At 38.2% G+C, this 21,046-nt stretch overlaps 1 protein-coding gene across 1 annotated transcript in view; it reads right to left on the minus strand.

The window, feature by feature from the left end:
• Positions 1-21,046, minus strand: part of LOC109061655 (membrane-associated guanylate kinase, WW and PDZ domain-containing protein 2-like) — a 181,042-nt gene that overhangs the window by 29,224 nt on the left and 130,772 nt on the right. Inside the window, 3 exon segments of the mRNA XM_042722226.1 lie at positions 8,475-9,092; positions 15,660-15,842; positions 19,740-19,861. Of these exon segments, the coding sequence (XP_042578160.1) occupies positions 8,475-9,092; positions 15,660-15,842; positions 19,740-19,861 (923 nt within the window).

Below are 21,046 nucleotides of genomic sequence, written 5' to 3' on the forward strand. Positions count from 1 at the left end.
AATAACTTTAAACTTTAAAATGAATGACTCAAAAATATAGTAACAAATTGTTGAAAAGTGGTCATGTTTAGTTTTAGGATTAGAGTTAAGGAATCTAAACTGTAAAAAAAAATCATCATATAAAGGATTTGTGAATATTTTTATATAATATATATGTATTTAAATTTTAGTGTGTCCACATTGCACACATCTATGGAAGCCCGTTTCCGCCACTGAACACAAAATAAAAAAAGGAAATTGCGACTTTTTATCTTGCAAATTCTGATTTTTTTCTTGCAATTGCGAGTTTGTATCTAGCAATTCTGACTTTGTTTCTGAAAATTGTGATATATAAACTTGCAATTGTGTTATAAAGTCCAGTTCTGAGGAGAAAAAAAGACTGATATGTTCTCAGAATTAAGAGTTTATATCTCACAATTATGACTTAATAACTGGCAATAGAGAGTTCATACCACACAATTATGAGAAAAAAAAGTCAGAATTGCGAGTTTGTATTAAGCAATTCTGAGAAACAAGTCAAAATTGTGAGATAAAAAGTCGAAATGACCTTTTTAAATTTTTTTATTCAGTGGCGGAAACAGGCTTCCATACACATCAGCATACCCAAACATACATTAGTAAAAAAAATATTTTTATACCTGTAAATGTTTTGAACAAGTACCTACAAACTGCATAAACAATGAGACCAGGCTGGAAACTCAGGATTCTCACACCGCATCTGATCGTGATTATAATGCTTTAGCGTTTATAATGTGAAGGTGACCTTTTTGAGATTCTGATGTATAAAACAGAAATAGTCCTCAGCTTTTTGGATGTATAGCCTACATAAAGAATCTGACATGCAGTTGCCTCACACAAAAAGGTATTTTAATGCACACTAAATTCTAATCGAAATTAATAATCACACTCTGCTTCTCTTTCTTTGTGCTGCATTTACAACACCAGCATAACGGCAACCGGCTGATTAAAAAGCAAAGTGCAGCGTGTTGCTGTCGGCTGGGCATGAGTCATCAAATAAGGAGCAGAGAGTCCAACAGGCCACAACTGGGCTGCTTCAGTGAGCAAGGCTGAGCAAGAAATCAGTGACACTAGCTGAAAGGGAGGAAAAGTGGCTTGATTGCGCTTCATTTGTATGGATAGAGAAATGAATGGTAGAGTGCTCTGAAGAGCACAGACACAAGTTATATCAAGCCTCATCAATGGATGAAAATCAAATGGTCTTCTGATGCAAAACATATTTTGCCAAAAGAAAAAATATTTGCTCAAAGTAGTGCTTTGCTAAAAAAAAACAGGAGCTCTTGGTGCACTGTGGTCGATGGCTATAAATCACAATAAATGAACACAGCAAACAGAAAAGGTCAGTGGATAACTACGCTCAAATTTCGATTCCTCATGTAGTTCACATCACTTCACAAGTCTTAATCAGCTCATGGATGCAGTTGTTAAATATCTCGTCCGATTTGAACCTGAGCTGGTAAACATGATGCATATTAAGCAGATTATGCTAACAACATTCATCAAATGCCATACATTTGTATGATCCAGGTAGGACTAAAAAAAAAGTCTATCTATCTATCTATCTATCTATCGATTTATATATATATATATATATATATATATATATATACAAATGTTATTTTATTGATAGTAATATTGTTAAAACACATTGTACTATTGTCATTTTGTCATCTCTTTCTGTCCTTCCAGCCTCTCATGTGTGGGCTCTAGTGCATACTGATTAAAATATGCTGTGGAGAGTCAGTACAACTAATGTCCACTTTGCCACAAATCAACGGCTTGCTTACCATGTAGTGCTCTCTTTATGACTGAGGTGCATTTCATTAACTAAACAAGATTTAAGCAGTACAGAGATCAGATGGGGGGCATTAATCTTCATTTATTCATAATATACACACAGACCCAGCAGGCAACAGTCTGACTGCTGAGTACATCGAGGTATGAAGCTGCCTGTGGAATATATTCAGTATGCACCGAATGGCATAAACTGATTGCTGCATATATTTAACAGCAATGCTGGATATTGAATAACATATATATATATATATATAATATAAAATATAAGTATACATAATATTAATACATAAATGTGGTATATATAGGTCCTTTAGAGGCCTAATTCAGCCTATAACCTAGTGTGAACGACCCAGCTGATGAGACCTCTCAGATGTCTTTCTTAAGTAAAAAAAAAACTTTTTTGGTGGAGTGATGTAAATACGGTATGTACATTTTTGACATCATGTGAGTTGTCTTATGTGTGTGTGTACATTCACATCCACTGTCAATTCCCCATAAGCTCCTTTTAGAATTTTGAAGCATGTGTCTGATAAGCTAATGGTCCCATGCCTATATCTGAGTTAATGGGTATAAATAAGCTAATGAGAATATCAGTAGAGCCGGAGCTAATTAGCTCTTTGATGAGACGCTGAGAGGCGTTTGTTTTCCTCAACCAGCTAAGAGTCATCTGCTTTTGTTACCCCCCCCCCCACACACACAGACACTTTAGGATGGACAGAGCTCCTAGTAAATAAGATAATTGATGAGCTGTATTGATCACACCATATGAGATATTAATGAAAGCTTTGTAAAGTCATTTAAACAGTGCTCTCACATACACGCACACCAAGCTGGACAGAACATTTCCTCTAAACACTAGCTACAGTACAACCAAAATAGCAGATGCTTAAACTGGTGGCCATGACAACAGTGAGACAGGAAGCACAAGACTGAATGATATCCACCACCTTGTGTATTCATTTAAATTACTCAAATATATAAATGTTGTCTCAGGGTACCAAAAATAAATAAATACATAAATAAAAAAAATAACCCTTGACAATTCTGACAAAAATAAAACCTGACAATAATTTAGAGCTAAAGATGGAAGGTGATGATATATAGAACTTTCTAATTGTTGGCAAAAATAAACAGATTTTGGCAGCACTTTATTTCACAGTACGTGTACTTACAAGTACTTACAGTGTACCAACCTAAGAAAGTTCTGGCAATATAAGGTAACTACATGCGGTAGGGTTAGGATTTTTGCAAAATTCTGTGTTTTCACATTCCACAGGGGCCTGGTTATCACAAGGAAAGCCACAAAACTTCAATTTTATGGGGTCTTCAATTAATTTGGCTTCTATAATTTCAGAGATGAAGTAATCATTTTCTTCTGAAAAACTTTACCTTGCTTCTGGGCATCATAACCAATATTTTGTTGAGCTGTGTGTCATACTGAAGCTGTAATAGTGACGTTCCAAGGGACATTTCAGTGCAACAATTATCTGATAACAACAAAATCTTCACTAAATAAGCCAATCATGGAAACGGCAGATGGCGCTCTGGAGAAGTGTTTGGTAATCAATGGATTCCGGTTAGAGACTCTGATCCAGGAGCAGCTTTTCAAAGACAGATTCAATGGATAACCATTCCAGGGGAACATGCCAAAATGCACTTAAATCAGCAGCCAAGGGCATTTTCACAAGTGAAGAGTGCTAGACATGTGGGGCAGTGAAATTATTGCAGAGACAAAGAGATCTGGCAGTAAAACCACATCACCATCTGGACATTATGAATGAGACATTTATAAACAATCAACCCAGTGTATACCATGGACAAGTCTTGAGATTTAGCTTTAGACTCCCACACCAGAGATAGAAGGAAAGCAAAGATGACAATTGATCAGCAGGGATACAGAAAAGGGGTGTAATGAAAGGAGAGACAGAGAGGGTGAACCAAACTGTTCACGAGAGACTCTCACATTTGCACTAGTGTAATTAGAAAGGATGGCCAGTGTCCAGTGGTGAGACAGAGGGGCCAAATTGCGGCGCATTAAGAAGTGGCACATCATTTCACTGGAGCACTGACAGTTTTATTAGGGCGTATAATAGGCTGTCTAAACGCTCCTGGACCGTTCCACTGATTGGATTCGTAGAAAAGCCTTTTAGTATTGGCATTAAACATCTCTCAGTGTGAGTGAGCTACACCTCGTGTCATTGACTGGATCAGATGTAAAACCAAGAAAGCCTGATTGTTAATTGCTAAACTGCATGTATATCTTGGAATAACAGTCAGTGCTGAAGAACATCATTTTTGCTAGCTCATTTCACACAGGGAATAACAGTTTAGCCAAGTAGGACATTAGCATTCATCCAGCCAGAGTGTTTTCCTGCCTATGTCCGAAACACTGGGACAGGCTCCAGCATCCCTGCGACCCTACAAAAGACGTGATCTAGAGAATGAATGGATAGATGAACATGTTTTCATAGCCCAAATCCATTGTGTACTTCATGATTCATTCACTGAACCCAAACCTGTACTCAGTACCTAAATTCTAAATCAAACCCCTATTCCTAACCCTTATCCCAAACTCATTAGTCCAAGACCTTCATCTAACATGGATCATAACCCTCAGCGTCAACTCCTATTCCAAACAGCAACCTAAATCTATCATGGACTCTGTGATCCTTTCACTGAACCTTGACCCAAACACCTAAATATGAAATTCAACCCCTAATTCTAACCCTTATGCCACACCCATTGCTCCTCCACCTTCATCTAACCTGGATCCTTATTTCAGCTCCAAATCCTATTCCAAACTCAAACCTGCATCTATCATGGACTCCCTGATCCTTTTACTGAACCATGACCCAAACAACTAAATTCAAAATCCAACCCCTATTTCTAACCCTTATCTGAAACCCATTGCTCCTCCTCCTTCATCTAATCTGGATCCTTACTCTCAGCTCCAACTTCTACCCCAAACCCCAACCTAAAACCACCATGTACTCTCACCCCTAAATTCTAAATCTATTTCTAACCCTGATCCCAAACTCTTTACTCCCATCCCTTCCTTCATCTAACCTAGATCCCAGTCCTAACCTAGAACTCCAAACCAAATCCATCATGAACTCTCTGAGCCTTTTACTGATCCCTGATCCTAACCACAAACCCTAAAATCCAGACCTAACCCCCCTTTTCTAACCATAATTCAAAAGCCCAAACTCCCACCCCTTCATCTAACATGGATCTTCACCCTCAGCAACCTTAAAATCCCAACCTTAAACCAAGGTTTTATCCTAACAAATGTATCAAGTAAACTGAAAATAACAAACTCTAAATTTGCGTCCTAATCATCGAGTCATAAATGAACTGGAATTCAGTCTTGGATCAGTTTGATTAGTCAATTAATCATTTAGAATGAATAGGATAAACCCATTCACTGAAAAGATCTTCACTCACAAACACGGATGTTAAGATGTCTAGTGAATACTGACATATTTTCCTCACATAAAGGAGTTGTGTGGCTTCAGAAGTCTTGGCATATACTGCATCAAAAGGACGGAAGAAAGGAAGAGGTGCAGATAAATACAGATGGAAGCAGCATTGAATAAAACTGACCCTGCGACTTGGCTTGACAGAAACTGTTGGTTTGTGCAAATCGTCTTCTGTCCTCCTTATGTCATTCACGGCATGTTTGAACAGACGGATGTTAAACTCGAGTGGTAGCGTGATGCTACAGGCTGTTTAGCGTTTCAGGGCTCACTGTGCAGTCTGTCTGAATATGACGAGGATAAGAATGGGACAGATTGCTGAGGTACGGGACACGAGGCCAAATTCATATTCAAGTGACCATAATGACCTTCAAGCACGCTGACTCTGTTGGTGGCACAGAAGTGTGTCTACCCACATGGACACGAAACAAAACATGCGCCCTGGTTGTGGGTCAGTGGCCTTGCAAACACATGGCCATTTAACAGAATGTAGTTTTATTACACTTCACTTTGGTGAGGCACAAATCATACCACATCAACATCAAAGGAAGTAAAAACAGATCACCCCTGAGTACATTTTTTTTGGGTAATTTGTTATATAATGCAATCACATTTATACGTTTTTAAATGTTCATTAAGTGTCCCAATACCTTTTGGAATCAGTATAATTAGCACAATACTAGAAATGCTTCTACCATAATTAAGCATGTGTGCGCTTTGCAGTGCAATTGTGATTCACACTGTATGTGAAGCACATAGAGGCTGTAATCCACCATACTGATCACTGGGGTTTAACGAAGATTTAATATCTCTCTCGTTAACCTTTGACATGCACTGACACAGAGGAGAGACATACTTCACATAAGCTCTCAAAATACCTCTCTAGATATTTCTCTTCTTCACCTTATCTTTCCCATTGTCTTGTGATTACCCCTCGGGGATGAATTATATTGAAAATCTAACTCGTTTTATTTTTCCAGTTCTAATTACAGTAAACAGACAGTCTAAACCTTAGAGTTGCAAAATACAGTGTCTCATTTTCATTACTGTAACATGAAGATAATGTGTTAAAATATGTATATATCATGGTAGCATTTGTTGTATTTCCTTTAATGAATGATAATAACAGATTTTAATTCATGTTAAAAAAAAAACATTTTCAAAATGTAATTTACTGTAGTTAACAAATATCACATTATAGAAATGAGAATGGAGGGGGGATGTTCTGAAAATGCTGTTTAAAAAGTCCTAACAGGAGATTGCTCTTTATTTAATGTTATGATGCATTTCGGACTGTGTAATATTATTTCACTGCTTTGATGATTAAGGTTTCTATACCTTCCCTCTCTGTCCTGAATCTTTAATCTATATGTTCCCTCACTTTCCTTCTACCTTTCTCTCTGTGTTATATCAGACACTCTGATTGCTACGGGTCATAAATCACACTGGCTCAAGCTGCTTTTAAAAAAGGCTTATATGTTCTCAGTCAAGGTGTCAGCTAGAGCTAAAGCCATTGAAGGGCTTTTTTTTGTATTCAATACTAAAATGTTTCGAATGAGCTGCTTTTCTATAGTATAGACAGGTGCATGTGGATCGGCTTTTACTGCCTTTTCATTTCCTATGAATGACTCACAATTAATCTAGGCCTAAAACCGCAGGCCTAAAAAAAAAAAAAAAAAACATGAGTGCTTCCAACTTCAATTAGAGATCAAATTATATGCTTTCTGGGCTCTGACATGCTGGACAGGCTGTACGCATACACCCGATTCTTGAGTACTAAAACAGACAAAACAGGCTATATTAAAAAACTGATGTGTCATAGAATTAAATTGATTGATTTCAACATCCATTTTCTTACATTTTCTCACAAATGTTTGCTTTTTCACCCATCTTACATTAATATGTCAAATAATTAATATGATTAAATTATATTATTATAATAAAATAAAGGAACAAATAAAAAAACATTATAGTAATCATGTAAATTGGCAAAATATCACTATTTTCGAGACTAATAGCAGATAAATTTGTTTTGTCCCAGGTCTCAAGAATCAGTGGTATATTGAAAATGACTGCAGAGCTGACTTTTTTATTGAATACCTGAAGCAATGTGAGAAAAGTCAACTGCTTGATTAACTGGGGAGAATCTAAAATCAGTCTCAGGTGGGAAACAAGTTATCACCAGCAATAATCAACAGCACTGTAAAATAATCAGTATTGATTTACTGCCCCTTGAGAGCAAGACACTGAACCAGCAAACCATAATTTGTATGCGAGACAGTGTAGGTGTACGTGAGTGTAGGAAGTGCTTGTTTTCTGGAAAGTGCATTACTGCGAAATGCAACGTGTGAAGCTTTAAATAGCTGTTTGGCATCCGTTTTGGGAACAATTTTGATTTCAGCTAACTTTAAAGCTAATGAAATGGCTTGATGACTGCTGTTTTCTTTCCTGGATTGGAAGTAGAACATATCTAAGGAGTCAATAGCCAGTAGCTTTTTGCCCTTGGTCTTTTTCACTGAGGTGTAGTCATATTAGCGAAATTTAGGCTAAATTTTGTGGGCCAAAAATCCAATAACACAGTAATGCATAAAGCACACTAAAGTCACCAAGCAGCTTTTTGTTGGTTAGCACTGCAGATTTGCATGACCAGTTTAAACATGAGCAAAATCTGCGCAAAACTCCTTATTGTGCTGATTCCTGTTAAAATGACTGATTTCGCTTGCAAAATTTGGCCAAGCAACAGGCATACACTAGCATATAAATTAGCCTCAGTGCTAACAGACATGCAAAACTCCAAAATTGATTTCAGAGAGTCTTTAAGTATGCTGGTTTATAAATTTTACGTGTGTGTGTTTGTGAAAGCGAGTTATGCAACAGTCCTTTTACAGAATGCAGGATATAAATATACTGAGCACACAGGTAGTGCGTATGCATGTTTGTACACTACTGTAATTATGTGTCAGAGACTATTTTTACCCACAGTGCTTTTCTGCACAGCAAAGGTCGTAAAAAGCAGAAACAGCTTGTTCTTCAGCGTGACTCAGCGCTTTGAGAAAGCCGAGGAGTGAATTATAAAACTGCTAAGAAGGGCAAGATGGACTAATCAACCAATTATGAGGCCTTTCCATATTTTAGGTCGTGAAAATACACACAAAACCCAAAAACATTTAAAAGCCTCCTTACCTGTCCCTCCTCTTTGCACAACCAGCGTGGCCTCCGCCCCAACAGGACACTCTTTTAGCAGCTCCACCACCTGTGTGTGTGACAGCGTTAGTGCAGATTGCTGGTTAATTTCCACAATCAGATCGCCCTCGCACAGCCCCGGGCATCCCTGCGCCTCCAGAATCTGCTTCACCCGCTGTCCTCCATTACAGTCTGCAATGGTGAATCCAAACCCATCCGCCCCTTTCACCATGGTAACTGTTAACAGCTCTCCTCCGGCCGCTCCTGAAGACGCCATTGAGACGCTGTCCTCCAGCGGTCCTGCATCCAGGTGGGTGTCTCCAGGGTGGGGCTGCGCCAATGTCGCTTGCATTGGGTCGATGAAGCGAGCAGTGCGGGAGATGTACTCCATGTAGCTGTCGTAGCTATTCCGTCCGTTGAGCAGCAGAGGGCGATCAATTAGCCCGAGGGGGGACAGCAAAGTGCTGGCTGCATCCTCCGGGTCGTACGGAAGAGGGTAACCCCTGCAAAGGACAAGGGTTACACTTTGTCCAATCGGCACCGACTGGAAAAGCTTCACAACGTCAGCGTGGGTGGTGCCCAGGACGCAGACGCCATTAATGTAGACAATCACGTCTCCTGGAAAACAATTACACACATAAAAGATATATTAGCATATGTTAACTTTGGTAGGTACAGTATATATATGGATCAGAAGCCAAGCCTGATTCAAAAGGTAGGCATAATTGCCTTAAACATAATTGTACTCCTTTATAAGATCCCACATTCCCAGAAAGAATTGCAATGAGCACAGTGATAAAATGGATCCAAGATGGTGGACGAGTCAAAAAATTGTTGATACTTATATTTGATTTACTTAAGAAAAGTACTAATACCAATTACAAATCAACTATTCATTATTTACGTGTATTTTTGTGCTTATGAGTGCTAACCCTTATGAAAATTAACCATGGGTTTACAGATAATACCATGGTTACTATAGTTAAACCATGGTAACCACAAATTAACCATGGTTTTTCTACACTAACCTTAGTTTAACCATGGTATTTGTAGTCAAACTGTGGTTATACAAATGGCAATCAATACGCCAAAGAACCATGATTACTACACTTTAACTACAATGAAACCATGGTTAATTTTCATAAGGTAAGTTCTTGCATAAGGTAAGTGTGTGTATTTTTGTGCCAATAAGAATGTGGAGCCATTAGCTTTAGCAACACGCTAATATCTAACTATTTTGACTATCTGCACAATTTATTTGTGCATGCTGGATATTGTTATGCTTATGAGAGCGCTAATTCATTAGCTTAGCAATATGCTCATGTCAAAATATCAAGTTTGATAATCTGCTTCATTAGATGTGTGAGCTGTGCATTTTTGTGCCAATGAGAATGTGGAGCCACTAGCTTAGCAACACGCTAATATTAAATTAAATATTTTTACGATATGCTCCATTATTTGTGTGTGCTGTGTATTGAGTGCTTATGACAGTGCTAAGTCATTAGCTTAGCAAAATGCTAAAATTAAACTATACATTTTGACCATGGAAATAGCAATCAACTGAAATGCTTGTAAAGTTTTTATCATAATTCGGAACCAAGCTTACTGAGAATACGAACCCTTTAAGAATGATCTAACAGTCATATAAGATCCAGCTGGAAACACTGAAATTCCATTTTTTATTATTTTTTTCCTCGTTAATGAAGTTTATTCATTAGATTTTTTTTTTCCATTCTTATTTTTGAAACTTATTTTTGAACCTTATCTCATTTGGGCTGTTTAGGACTGGTTCCAACTTATCATTAAATACCATTAGTATTCCTTTAAGATTTTTTAACTAGAGGAGTCAAATCTCGTGTGTGCTTCACATGAAAAGCACCATTTGTGTGGTTCACTGCCTGTGTAGAATGTTCCAAATCAATCGTTTTGCTCGACGAAAAAGAAAACTGACAGCAAAACAGCACTAGTTTTTGGAACAGAGCTATTGGGGGGAAAAATAAATTTCACCCAATAAGAACAGTCTGCCTAATCAGGATGAAAAACGTTCCCCCAATTTGCAACGAATGCAGTCATCCAATATTTATTCATGTCGTCTCCCCTGGCAACTGTGACAATTACAGCACACCAGTTGAAGGAACAATTTGAGGGACCTACTCAATCGTCTTCTCAATCCTGAAGTATCACCATACCTCAGGACTTAACTGTGATCTTCAACTATCAAGAAGTTTACCAATCCTTCCAATGTTTGTTCACTCATGCCAGAATGTGAAATTGACCTTGCGTTTAAATTTGCATAGAGTATGTTTCGGGCAAAATATAGGCTTTGCCCTTCATCTTTGAATGCTGACAAAGAATTAAATATCAGAAATGCAATTATTATGGAAATGAGACGATGCTCAATATTCCAGCAAATGTGGCGAATGCATTTGTGGGATAAAAATGATCACGGGGTCTCACCCGGTGTGTCTGCGGTGCTACAGGTTTCCTGGAGATATTTCATGCAGTGCCGTACGCGTCTATCGATAGGCTTGTCCCCTCCTGACTGTTGTGTGTTGTGTGCAGGAATTTTAATTAATCTCAGTAAATACGTTCGACATTTGCCTAGAGCCTCTAGTGTTCCAATCAATAATTTCACATGCTTCCAGAGAGCAAATGATATCGGTGTGACCTCGCTGTTTCACACCTAGCTCTATGTCAGCATCAATCTAAGCCGAAGCTACACAAGGCAAACCAGATCACTGGTTTAATAAGACATTATCATCCACTTAAAATTCAAACTTCGAAAATTCAAAGTTCAACAACTCCCATATTATGTTCTGCTTCCTTATAATAATGACACTGGACAATAACAGCCACTAAAATTGTGTAAATAAACTTTAAACTAAGGCTGGGTTATAGCTATCATTTTTTATGCGACTAGTATGAGAGCATTTAAATAGAGAAGTAATAATAGTGAGTCTGATTTAAATATTAATAACAGAAATGTACAGTAACTTTAATTCATAAAGTCAGTTTCAATTAATCAAATTATTCATTCAGATGGCCCTTCCGCAACATTTTTTCATGTATTAAGATATACAGGTCCTTCTCAAAAAATTACCATATTGTGAAAAAGTTCATTATTTTCCATAATGTAATGATAAAAATTAAACTTTCATATATTTTAGATTCATTGCACACCAACTGAAATATTTCAGGTCTTTTATTGTTTTAATACTGATGATTTTGGCATACAGCTCATGAAAACCCAAAATTCCTATCTCAAAAAATTAGCATATTTCATCCGACCAATAAAAGAAAAGTGTTTTTTTAATACAAAAAAAGTCAACCTTCAATAATTATGTTCAGTTATGCACTCAATACTTGGTCGGGAATCCTTTTGCAGAAATGACTGCTTCAATGCGGCGTGGCATGGAGGCAATCAGCCTGTGGCACTGCTGAGGTGTTATGGAGGCCCAGGATGCTTCGATAGCGGCCTTAAGCTCATCCAGAGTGTTGGGTCTTGCGTCTCTCAACTTTCTCTTCACAATATCCCACAGATTCTCTATGGGGTTCAGGTCAGGAGAGTTGGCAGGCCAATTGAGCACAGTAATACCATGGTCAGTAAACCATTTACCAGTGGTTTTGGCACTGTGAGCAGGTGCCAGGTCGTGCTGAAAAACGAAATCTTCATCTCCATAAAGCTTCTCAGCAGATGGAAGCATGAAGTGCTCCAAAATCTCCTGATAGCTAGCTGCATTGACCCTGCCCTTGATAAAACACAGTGGACCAACACCAGCAGCTGACATGGCACCCCAGACCATCACTGACTGTGGGTACTTGACACTGGACTTCAGGCATTTTGGCATTTCCTTCTCCCCAGTCTTCCTCCAGACTCTGGCACCTTGATTTCCGAATGACATGCAAAATTTGCTTTCATCCGAAAAAAGTACTTTGGACCACTGAGCAACAGTCCAGTGCTGCTTCTCTGTAGCCCAGGTCAGGCGCTTCTGCCGCTGTTTCTGGTTCAAAAGCACACGCCTGTGCACGGTGGGCTCTGGATGTTTATACTTCAGACTCAGTCCACTGCTTCCGCAGGTCCCCCAAGGTCTGGAATCGGTCCTTCTCCACAATCTTCCTCAGGGTCCGGTCACCTCTTCTCGTTCTGCAGCGTTTTTTGCCACACTTTTTCCTTCCCACAGACTTCCCACTGAGGTGCCTTGATACAGCACTCTGGGAACAGCCTATTCGTTCAGAAATTTCTTTCTGTGTCTTACCCTCTCGCTTGAGGGTGTCAATGATGGCCTTCTGGACAGCAGTCAGGTCGGCAGTCTTGCCCATGATTGCGGTTTTGAGTAATGAACCAGGCTGGGAGTTTTTAAAAGCCTCAGGAATCTTTTGCAGGTGTTTAGAGTTAATTAGTTGATTCAGATGATTAGGTTAATAGCTCGTTTAGAGAACTTTTTCATGATATGCTAATTTTTTGAGATAGGAATTTTGGGTTTTCATGAGCTGTATGCCAAAATCATCAGTATTAAAACAATAAAAGACCTGAAATATTTCAGTTGGTGTTCAATGAATCTAAAATATATGAAAGTTTAATTTTTATCATTACATTATGGAAAATAATGAACTTTTTCACAATATGCTAATTTTTTGAGAAGGACCTGTATTTATTATTTAATGATATTTTGTTTTGTTTATTGATACTTATTGTTATATTAAAATTAAAATACTTCAATATTTTTCTTGTTAATGACAATCAGCCTGACAAACATGCCTTGAGTGATTTTAACTACATTTTTACTATTTTAGTTCTTACATTAAACATGTTTACATTTTTCTGGGCTGATATTATACTTTATATAATTATTCTTTTATGTCATGAAATTTCAATATTTTAAGATTTTTCTCCATGTAGAAAAATGAAATTGCAATATAATTTTTTTTAACTACTAAACTTATTAAATATTAAATATATTAATATATAATGCTGTATCAAATATATATTAACTAAAAAGAAACAAAAAAACAAAAACTATACACTCTGAACTACAGTCTTGTTCTGAAGAGAAAGAAGGGCTGTGAGACAGTGACAGTGAGACAACATAAGAGGTGCTCTGGGAGCAAACGTCTGAGACATGCATGGAGACCCAGAGGAGCACTGCTCTGTGACTGGCATTCTAAACAAACACAATCAATACACAATCCTCTAAACATCGCTGCTGGGCCATAATAGACATTCTATACAAATGAAGCTCTAAACATCAAATGCAGAGATCCTCCAGCAGGCGTGTGACTTGTGTGCTTCCTGTCCCTCAGCAGCACACTGGTGCACCTGATTCAACTCATTATCTGCTTGTTAAGTTCTTTATAAGAGGACTCGGGCACAGCTGCAAGGGGCAGAGTAAACATCAGCACCGCAGAGGCATCTATAGTGGGCGTGGATGGGGCGGATGGCAGGGCTCTAAGATGCAGGAAGTCAAGCATGTCACGCAGCAAATCCCAGCACTCTGCATGATAGTTTTCATTTATCAAGAGAGCACTTAATAGGGAGGACAAGAGAGAGGGATATGTGGCATGTTTACGTCACATTATTGTTAAGTTGTGGATAAAGTGTTAAACAGTTATGATTATTTGTGGTGGTTAGTGTTGAAGTAATGTTTTTTAACATGTCACATTATCACAAAATATGAGTAATAATGTATGACAGTGAGACTTGTCTTAACAAACATCCCTAATGAATAGCTCTAATTATTAGAAAATCTTGTATAATAGTGTACATTTAAAATTAATAACAAATAACCAATAATAATCTTTATGTTATGGTAAATAACTTGCCTAAATTAATTAAAAATAAAACACTTTAACTAAAATCTATCATATTTAAATGCTGTGAGTCAATTTATAACTAGATTGTAATGTACAGTATGAAAATACAGTATAATAATAATAATTTTGACTAATGGTTCTAAAGATTAAAATTATGTGTGTTGGATAAAAAAATAAAAAAAACCTGCTTTTCTAATATTCCCTGATTGCTGTGGTCATGCAGGTCTGTTTACTTATTAAATAAAGATTTTTATTATCTTTTGTGGTCTCAAAATAATATCTTGTGCCCTTTACATGTTCCCATGATTTTATATGTCGTAGCCACAACAAAATGAACTAAATCCATCCCTTCTTGCTCTGTAAATAGTGATAAATAAGTGAAAATAATATGGAATTGCTTATTGTGTTGACATATGTCCTGCTGAAAAAGGAAGTTTGTGTAGAACATACCAAAAATAGTCTGCATTTCATTCTCATTCTAGAGTCCATCTGATTGGATTTACTAAATCATTCGAATTTTTGTCTGGGTTTTCTTGGCTAAAAACTAATTTCGGAGTAAATTAGCACACAGATTAGCCTCAAAGCTAACACACGTTGACTAAAATCAACACAACTCAAATTTTAATTACACAGGGTCTTCCTGTAATTACTTTGTTGTATTCCCCTACAACAAAGTAATGGTCGTGTTCTGTAGGTATGTCCATATATGAAGGACGTTTGTGACGGTGTTTGATTTCCTCTCCGAGCTCCCTAATCCAGCAAAATTGAATATTTCACACTGGCGTAACCTGAAGCTCCTCCACAGCACTGTCTGCGTGTGTGTATGACTGCAAAACAGCATAAGTAGGACAAGGAGTCCAGAGGGAGCAGGTTGAAAAGAGGAGCAGAAAGAAGAGGAAAGGAGCAGAAAGGATAATTTCTACAACTACCAACAACAATAATACAATAAAAAGGCATCATGGGAGACACATTGACTATGTTCTGAACTCTGCACTGTGGGTCCCTTTGAATGTAGGAGATATTTCAATGCTGATGTATGTGTGTGTGTGTGTGAGTAATGCTGCCGCAGTCACACTCCTACTAGGTTGGACTTGAGTTACAGGGTTCATAAAGCACCTCTGTGATTAATGGACACGTGCCCTGCTGTGGATGACAAATAAGGCCAATAAATACACTGTCCGTAAATGCTCTGAACCCCTGGATGTCCCTAATGCACTATCAACCAATACAATGACAGATTCACACCGTAGCCTCAGCAGTAGTGTGGGCACTACTGAGATTGAGAAAGACTGGCCAGCTGGAAGCTCTGTTTGAGTGTGAATCGCACATTAAAGCCGTTCAAACACCGACCTTCAAGTGTGTGTGTGTGTTTACCTGTAGCCATTTTCCCATCCTGTGCAGCAGGCCCGTCTGGTATGACACTTTTGACCTGTAGGAACTCATCTGGTTCGTCACCTCCGATGATAGTGAAGCCAAATCCCATGTTGCTTTTCTGCAGGGCTGTAGACAGAAAGCTTCCCTTCAGCTGCGTGGGGTCCCGTGTGAACAGAGGCTTTTCTGCCAGGGTGAAGAAATGCAGAGAGAAACATGAGATTGTAATCAAGCAGAAGATATCCAGACCCAATTAATGAGTTATTTTGTAAAAGCCACTCCAAACCCATCAAAAGCAGCAGATCAAATCACACTGGGGAATTGTGGGTAGAAGGCCAAGCGCTCTGCTTGCAGCCAAACATACAAGAGCAGAGTGGAACATGATGGCTTGTTTTTTGCTCAAACCTCACTTTTGGCTCTTTAAACGTACTCCAATGTTACACTCAACAGTGTTTAGCCTTGTCCAGGGCTGTCTCTTGGGACAGCCAAGACTTAAGCAAAAAAAAAGCCAGGAGAAGAACCAGCACAGGCAGAGCGGTTCTTCTGCTCTCTCAGAGCGGAGAAAAGCAGCCTTGAAAACCGTTCTGGAGAAGCCGTTTTCGCTGTAACCACACACCAACAAGGACTTTGTACTGAAGAGCTGCTTCTTCGAAACTGAAGAGATGCCTACTTCAGTACATAGTATGGAGTAACAAGATGCCAGCCATAGTCACTCCATCTCACTTTCCTAGTTGAGAGGTTCTTTTGATCACCATCTTAGCCAAGTCTAGTCCTTTAGCAGTTTCTGCCATGCGTTTGTTAGGGACAATAGCTGGTCCAGATACCCTGCTGAAAAACTTAATTCTAATCTTAAAAGTGTTAAATATTAAAGCTAAAACTGAATGCTAAAGGGAAAAAAAATCCAGATAAAAAAATCTGACTAGTCGACCCTCACGAATTGACTAGTTGAATGTTGTTGGTTACTTGGCGACCATCCTCTAGTAGATAATTGACCTTGTGGAATCAATAGGTATATTTTATAAACCAACATATGATGGCTACTAGTTCTACTGGTCTGTTCAGCAGGGTAGGTGGACTGTATCCTGAAAGCGCAGGCAAAAATGAAAAGAAAAAACCGCCAACAAAAGGTCTTCAGTGGTTTAGAAACTGAGAGATTGTTCCTTTGAGGACTATGCAAAAATAGGCCAGGCAAATAGACTCTTGCTGAAGTCCTATCTTGCACAAGGGGGCACCGGTCTAGGGACGTACCATGCAGTCCAAACACACCGACCCGGTACAGGGGGGCCTCGGACAGGTCAGTGAGACTGTGAGAGCGCTCGGGAGCGGGACCCACGTATGCCAGTCTGGCCCTGGGTAAGGTGGCAGAGGAGGGGCTCTCCTCCACTGTTACAGAGAAGAAAAACCCTCAACTCACACAGGAAATCAAGAAATGTCATTGAAGGATACAAGGTTGGTTTACTATTGACACAGAAGATTTACATTTCTACAAGAGCTCTTGGGTGATTTTGCCAACTTGAACATCCTTGTTGAACCTCGAACAACACTCTGATTTTAGAACTAGGTTTAAAGCTAGGCACAGGGCTGGAGTTTGAGCCTCAACTCACACAGGAAATCGATAAATGGTATTAAAAGATATAAGGTTAGCCTACTGTGAACTTGAGTTACATTTCAACAGGAAATCCAGGGCGAGTTTGCCAAGTTGAACATTCTTGTTGGTCCTGGAACAATGTTCCTAACAATTGGATTTTAAGGTTAAGGATAGGGTTGAAGCTTCAAGAACATTACCATCCTATCATTTTCTTTTTGTTTATGGGGGTGGTTATGGTTAGGGCTGGGTTTAGGAATAGGGTTAGGACCGGTTCCAGGGCAAACAAAGGATATTGAGCCAGGAACTTGGCAAACTTTGGTTGTCACAAGGGTTGATCTACTAATGAAGGACAAAGCTTTCCTGTAGATTAAAGTAGTACACTCTGAATTGGTCTACATTTAACATCTGAGCATCTGAGAGACTGAACACCCAGATCAAGCATACTGTATGCTTTCTAAGTCCTCTATGATCCATTTATATTAAAATCTTAAGCTACTGAGCCTCTCTCTTTTGGACACAAGATCAGACACTACATGGTCAACAGTATGTGGACACCCTCTTTAAATGAACTACTTTGACCTGGGGTCTAATGAAAACAACAGTAACAGTATACAGTATTTCCAATTTTGTGAAGGGTCCTTTTCTGCTCCAGAATGACTATGTAAGTCCACATATACATGATTCTGGTATGGGAGAACTTGACTGGCCTGCACAAAGACCAAACCTGATCTCCTGTAGACACCACAGGGATGAACACAAGCTGTGTTTCCATTACCCTTCAAACTGCGCAAACTGAAATTACGTATGAATTGAAAATATGCCCAATGGAAACACATCAATTTCGCCAAAACTCCCATATATAGCAAAAACGATTTTACACTCACATGAGGTGGTTTTTCAGGCATTTCGAAAAAGGAATATTTCACAAAACTGCAATATAAACAGTTTTTTCACAATTACAAGTCACCAGGTGTACATTAAACCTCATGATCATTCTTTAACATACTATAACCTCACAGAAACACCTTATATGTGTCCACTCTCAGGTATAAGGGGCTTCCTTTGCCATTAATGCTTGGATAATTCCTTCCATCAACATGATTTACCGTGAGAGGAAAAAATTATGTTTAAATCGCATAACATTGCTGTGTGTGTGCACTCTGTATTGGTTAAATGCAGAGCACGAATTCGGAGTATGGGTCACCATACTTGGCGGTATGTCACATCACTTCATTGGTTAATGGAAACGCTGTCATTTTGCAATAGTTCTTTTATCGATATTTATAAAATAACGCAAAAGTTTTTGTGCAAATCTGTAATGGAAACACAGCTACTGACATTCACTGATGCTATTTTGTGTCTACACAGGAGCAAATCCCTACAGACATGGTTTAAAATCTAGTGTTTCTAGAAGAGTGAGAGCTGTTAGGGAGGATCAACTACTTGTTAATGGCTATGACATTAAATATCTATCAGTCACATATGTGGTGTTCAGATGCCCACATGTAATACTTTGGCCATATAATGTAGGTATGTTGGAGGTTTTCAGTGCAGCATGCTCTCTCTGAAAGATGGACTGAAACAAGGTAGAGAAAGTTCTGTTTACGCCATTCTGGCTGAACATACTCTGCCTCTTACCTTTATGTGGGTAACAGCATGACCATGCTGAATGGATTAACTTAAACCGGAATTATTGCAAGAAACGCTTCTAACCATAATCAGTCCAAGGTCATACTATGAAAGGAGACACATTCTCAATGGATAACTGAGTCTCAAAGAAAACAGGAAGCATTCAGGCTTAGCTCGAATAGAATGTACAGGTAGATTTAGAGGATTAGTTTATGCAAAAATTAAAATTCTCTCATTATTTACTCCCCCTCATGTCCGTCCAAACCTGAATTATTTGTTTCTTTAATGGAACAAAAAGAAGACATTCTGAATAATGTATTGGCTGTTTTTTTCCCAAGCAATTACAAAGAATGGAGATTACAGCTTTCGAACTTCAAAAAGCATGCAACAGTATTGTGAAAATATAAGATCAGTCCACATGACTTGGTACAGTCATGAAAGTTCTTGAGAGAATCAGTTATGTGCAATCTACAAATAAATGTTGCCAATAAATCAGATAATCAAATTAAAAGAAGCAGTCAGAATGATTTGTCAACAAAAAGATTTGGTTCTCAACTTCAATTTACTGACACTACCAACGACAATGTCTGAGTTTTGCTGTGTTACTATAGAAACAGACACTGAGCTCACAGGAGAAATACAATAATAGTCATGAATATCAAACCTCAATCAACAGTTTCAGCAGATTTGATGTTAAACGTGTCATTGCATGGAGAGCAGATAAGTGTTATTAGGATGTCTTCGGTGTGTGCCTAAGCTAGTGTGGTTGGAAACACCATAATGGTTTAATCAGATTTGCATAGATTTGCATTAGTACCACACTGTTAATTTTTGGATATCAATATTGGATATAAATAATACTTTACCTCTGTAGACTGTAGGTAGGGGGAGAGAGGACAAGCCCTGACTCTGCATCTGCTGCTGCTGTTGCAATCTTCTCTTGGCCTCTAGAACTGGATTCTCAAACTGAGTCCTTCGGTTTATGTGACTGCAATTAGAAAACCAGAAACAGAGACTCATTCAAGTGCATTTCTTGAGTGAGTACTTGATAGGACATGCTTATCCAATATAAGCATTCTAGCTAGCTGCCTTGCTGTCTACTGCCTACACAGATAGCATTTTAACTGAAGTAACTGATCTGAAACACTCTACATAGGCAGCAGCTATGAACTCCAAACAGACAATGATTATTATGCAAAGTGCATGGGAGACTCGACTCTCAATTGATTCTAATGTGCCTGCCACTGACTGCACAATTTTCTGTGAAATCTGTCACCTCCAACTGCCCAATATCTGTCTGACTTTCGGCAACTAGTGTTGACATCGTCCAAATTGAAGATTGGGACAAAAATATGGTTAAATTTTGTGTAGTGTATTCCAACTAACAATATGCTAACGATTACGGCTGGGTTTTAACACAAATATCATGATTCGATTCAATTCTGATCCACAAGCTTGCAATTCTATTCGATTTCTGATTCAATTCGATTCGATATAGATTATCTTGGATATTTTAGGTACAGTACATGTCAGATTTAATTTTTTTTAAATGTACAATTAAATAGTGGCTGTCATAAAAAACTTGATGGATTTACTCATACTATGTACATAAATGAAACACAGAAGAACAGTAAAAATTATAATGAATATGTTATATGGTGCATATATTTATAAAATGCTCCTATATAGAGTTAATGGGCCTCATTTATAAAATGCTGCACAGAAACCATCCTAAATTTGATCTTACGATCATCTCTCAAATATGCATTTGTGCAATTCATAGAATGAATGTACACACGAAAACGAAAGTATGGCCAGCGCAAACCGTATTTTGATGTTAATATAGTACTGTCAGGTTTTACTAAAGATGCACAGTAAAGATTTAGCATTGAAAAGGTGTGGACACAGCTATTTTTGCTCCTGACCTTATTGAATATGCAGTTTTAGGAGTTTCCCTTTCAAACGCAAAAGTTATGGGTGGAGAGTATTCAAATGAATCACGCAACATGTTTTACTAACGTTTGTGCTCGTCAGATTACTGGCCTTTGCGCCATTATTTAATGGCCAAAAAAGCATGTCTTAAACTATTTAAAAAAAGCTTATTGTGACATATTTAGATGGGAGGAGTGCTACAGTGTTCTGTTCATTAATTGAAAACAGTCAAGACTAGTCA

This window comes from Cyprinus carpio, chromosome B4 (genome assembly GCF_018340385.1).
Source record: "Cyprinus carpio isolate SPL01 chromosome B4, ASM1834038v1, whole genome shotgun sequence".
NCBI lineage: Eukaryota > Metazoa > Chordata > Actinopteri > Cypriniformes > Cyprinidae > Cyprinus > Cyprinus carpio.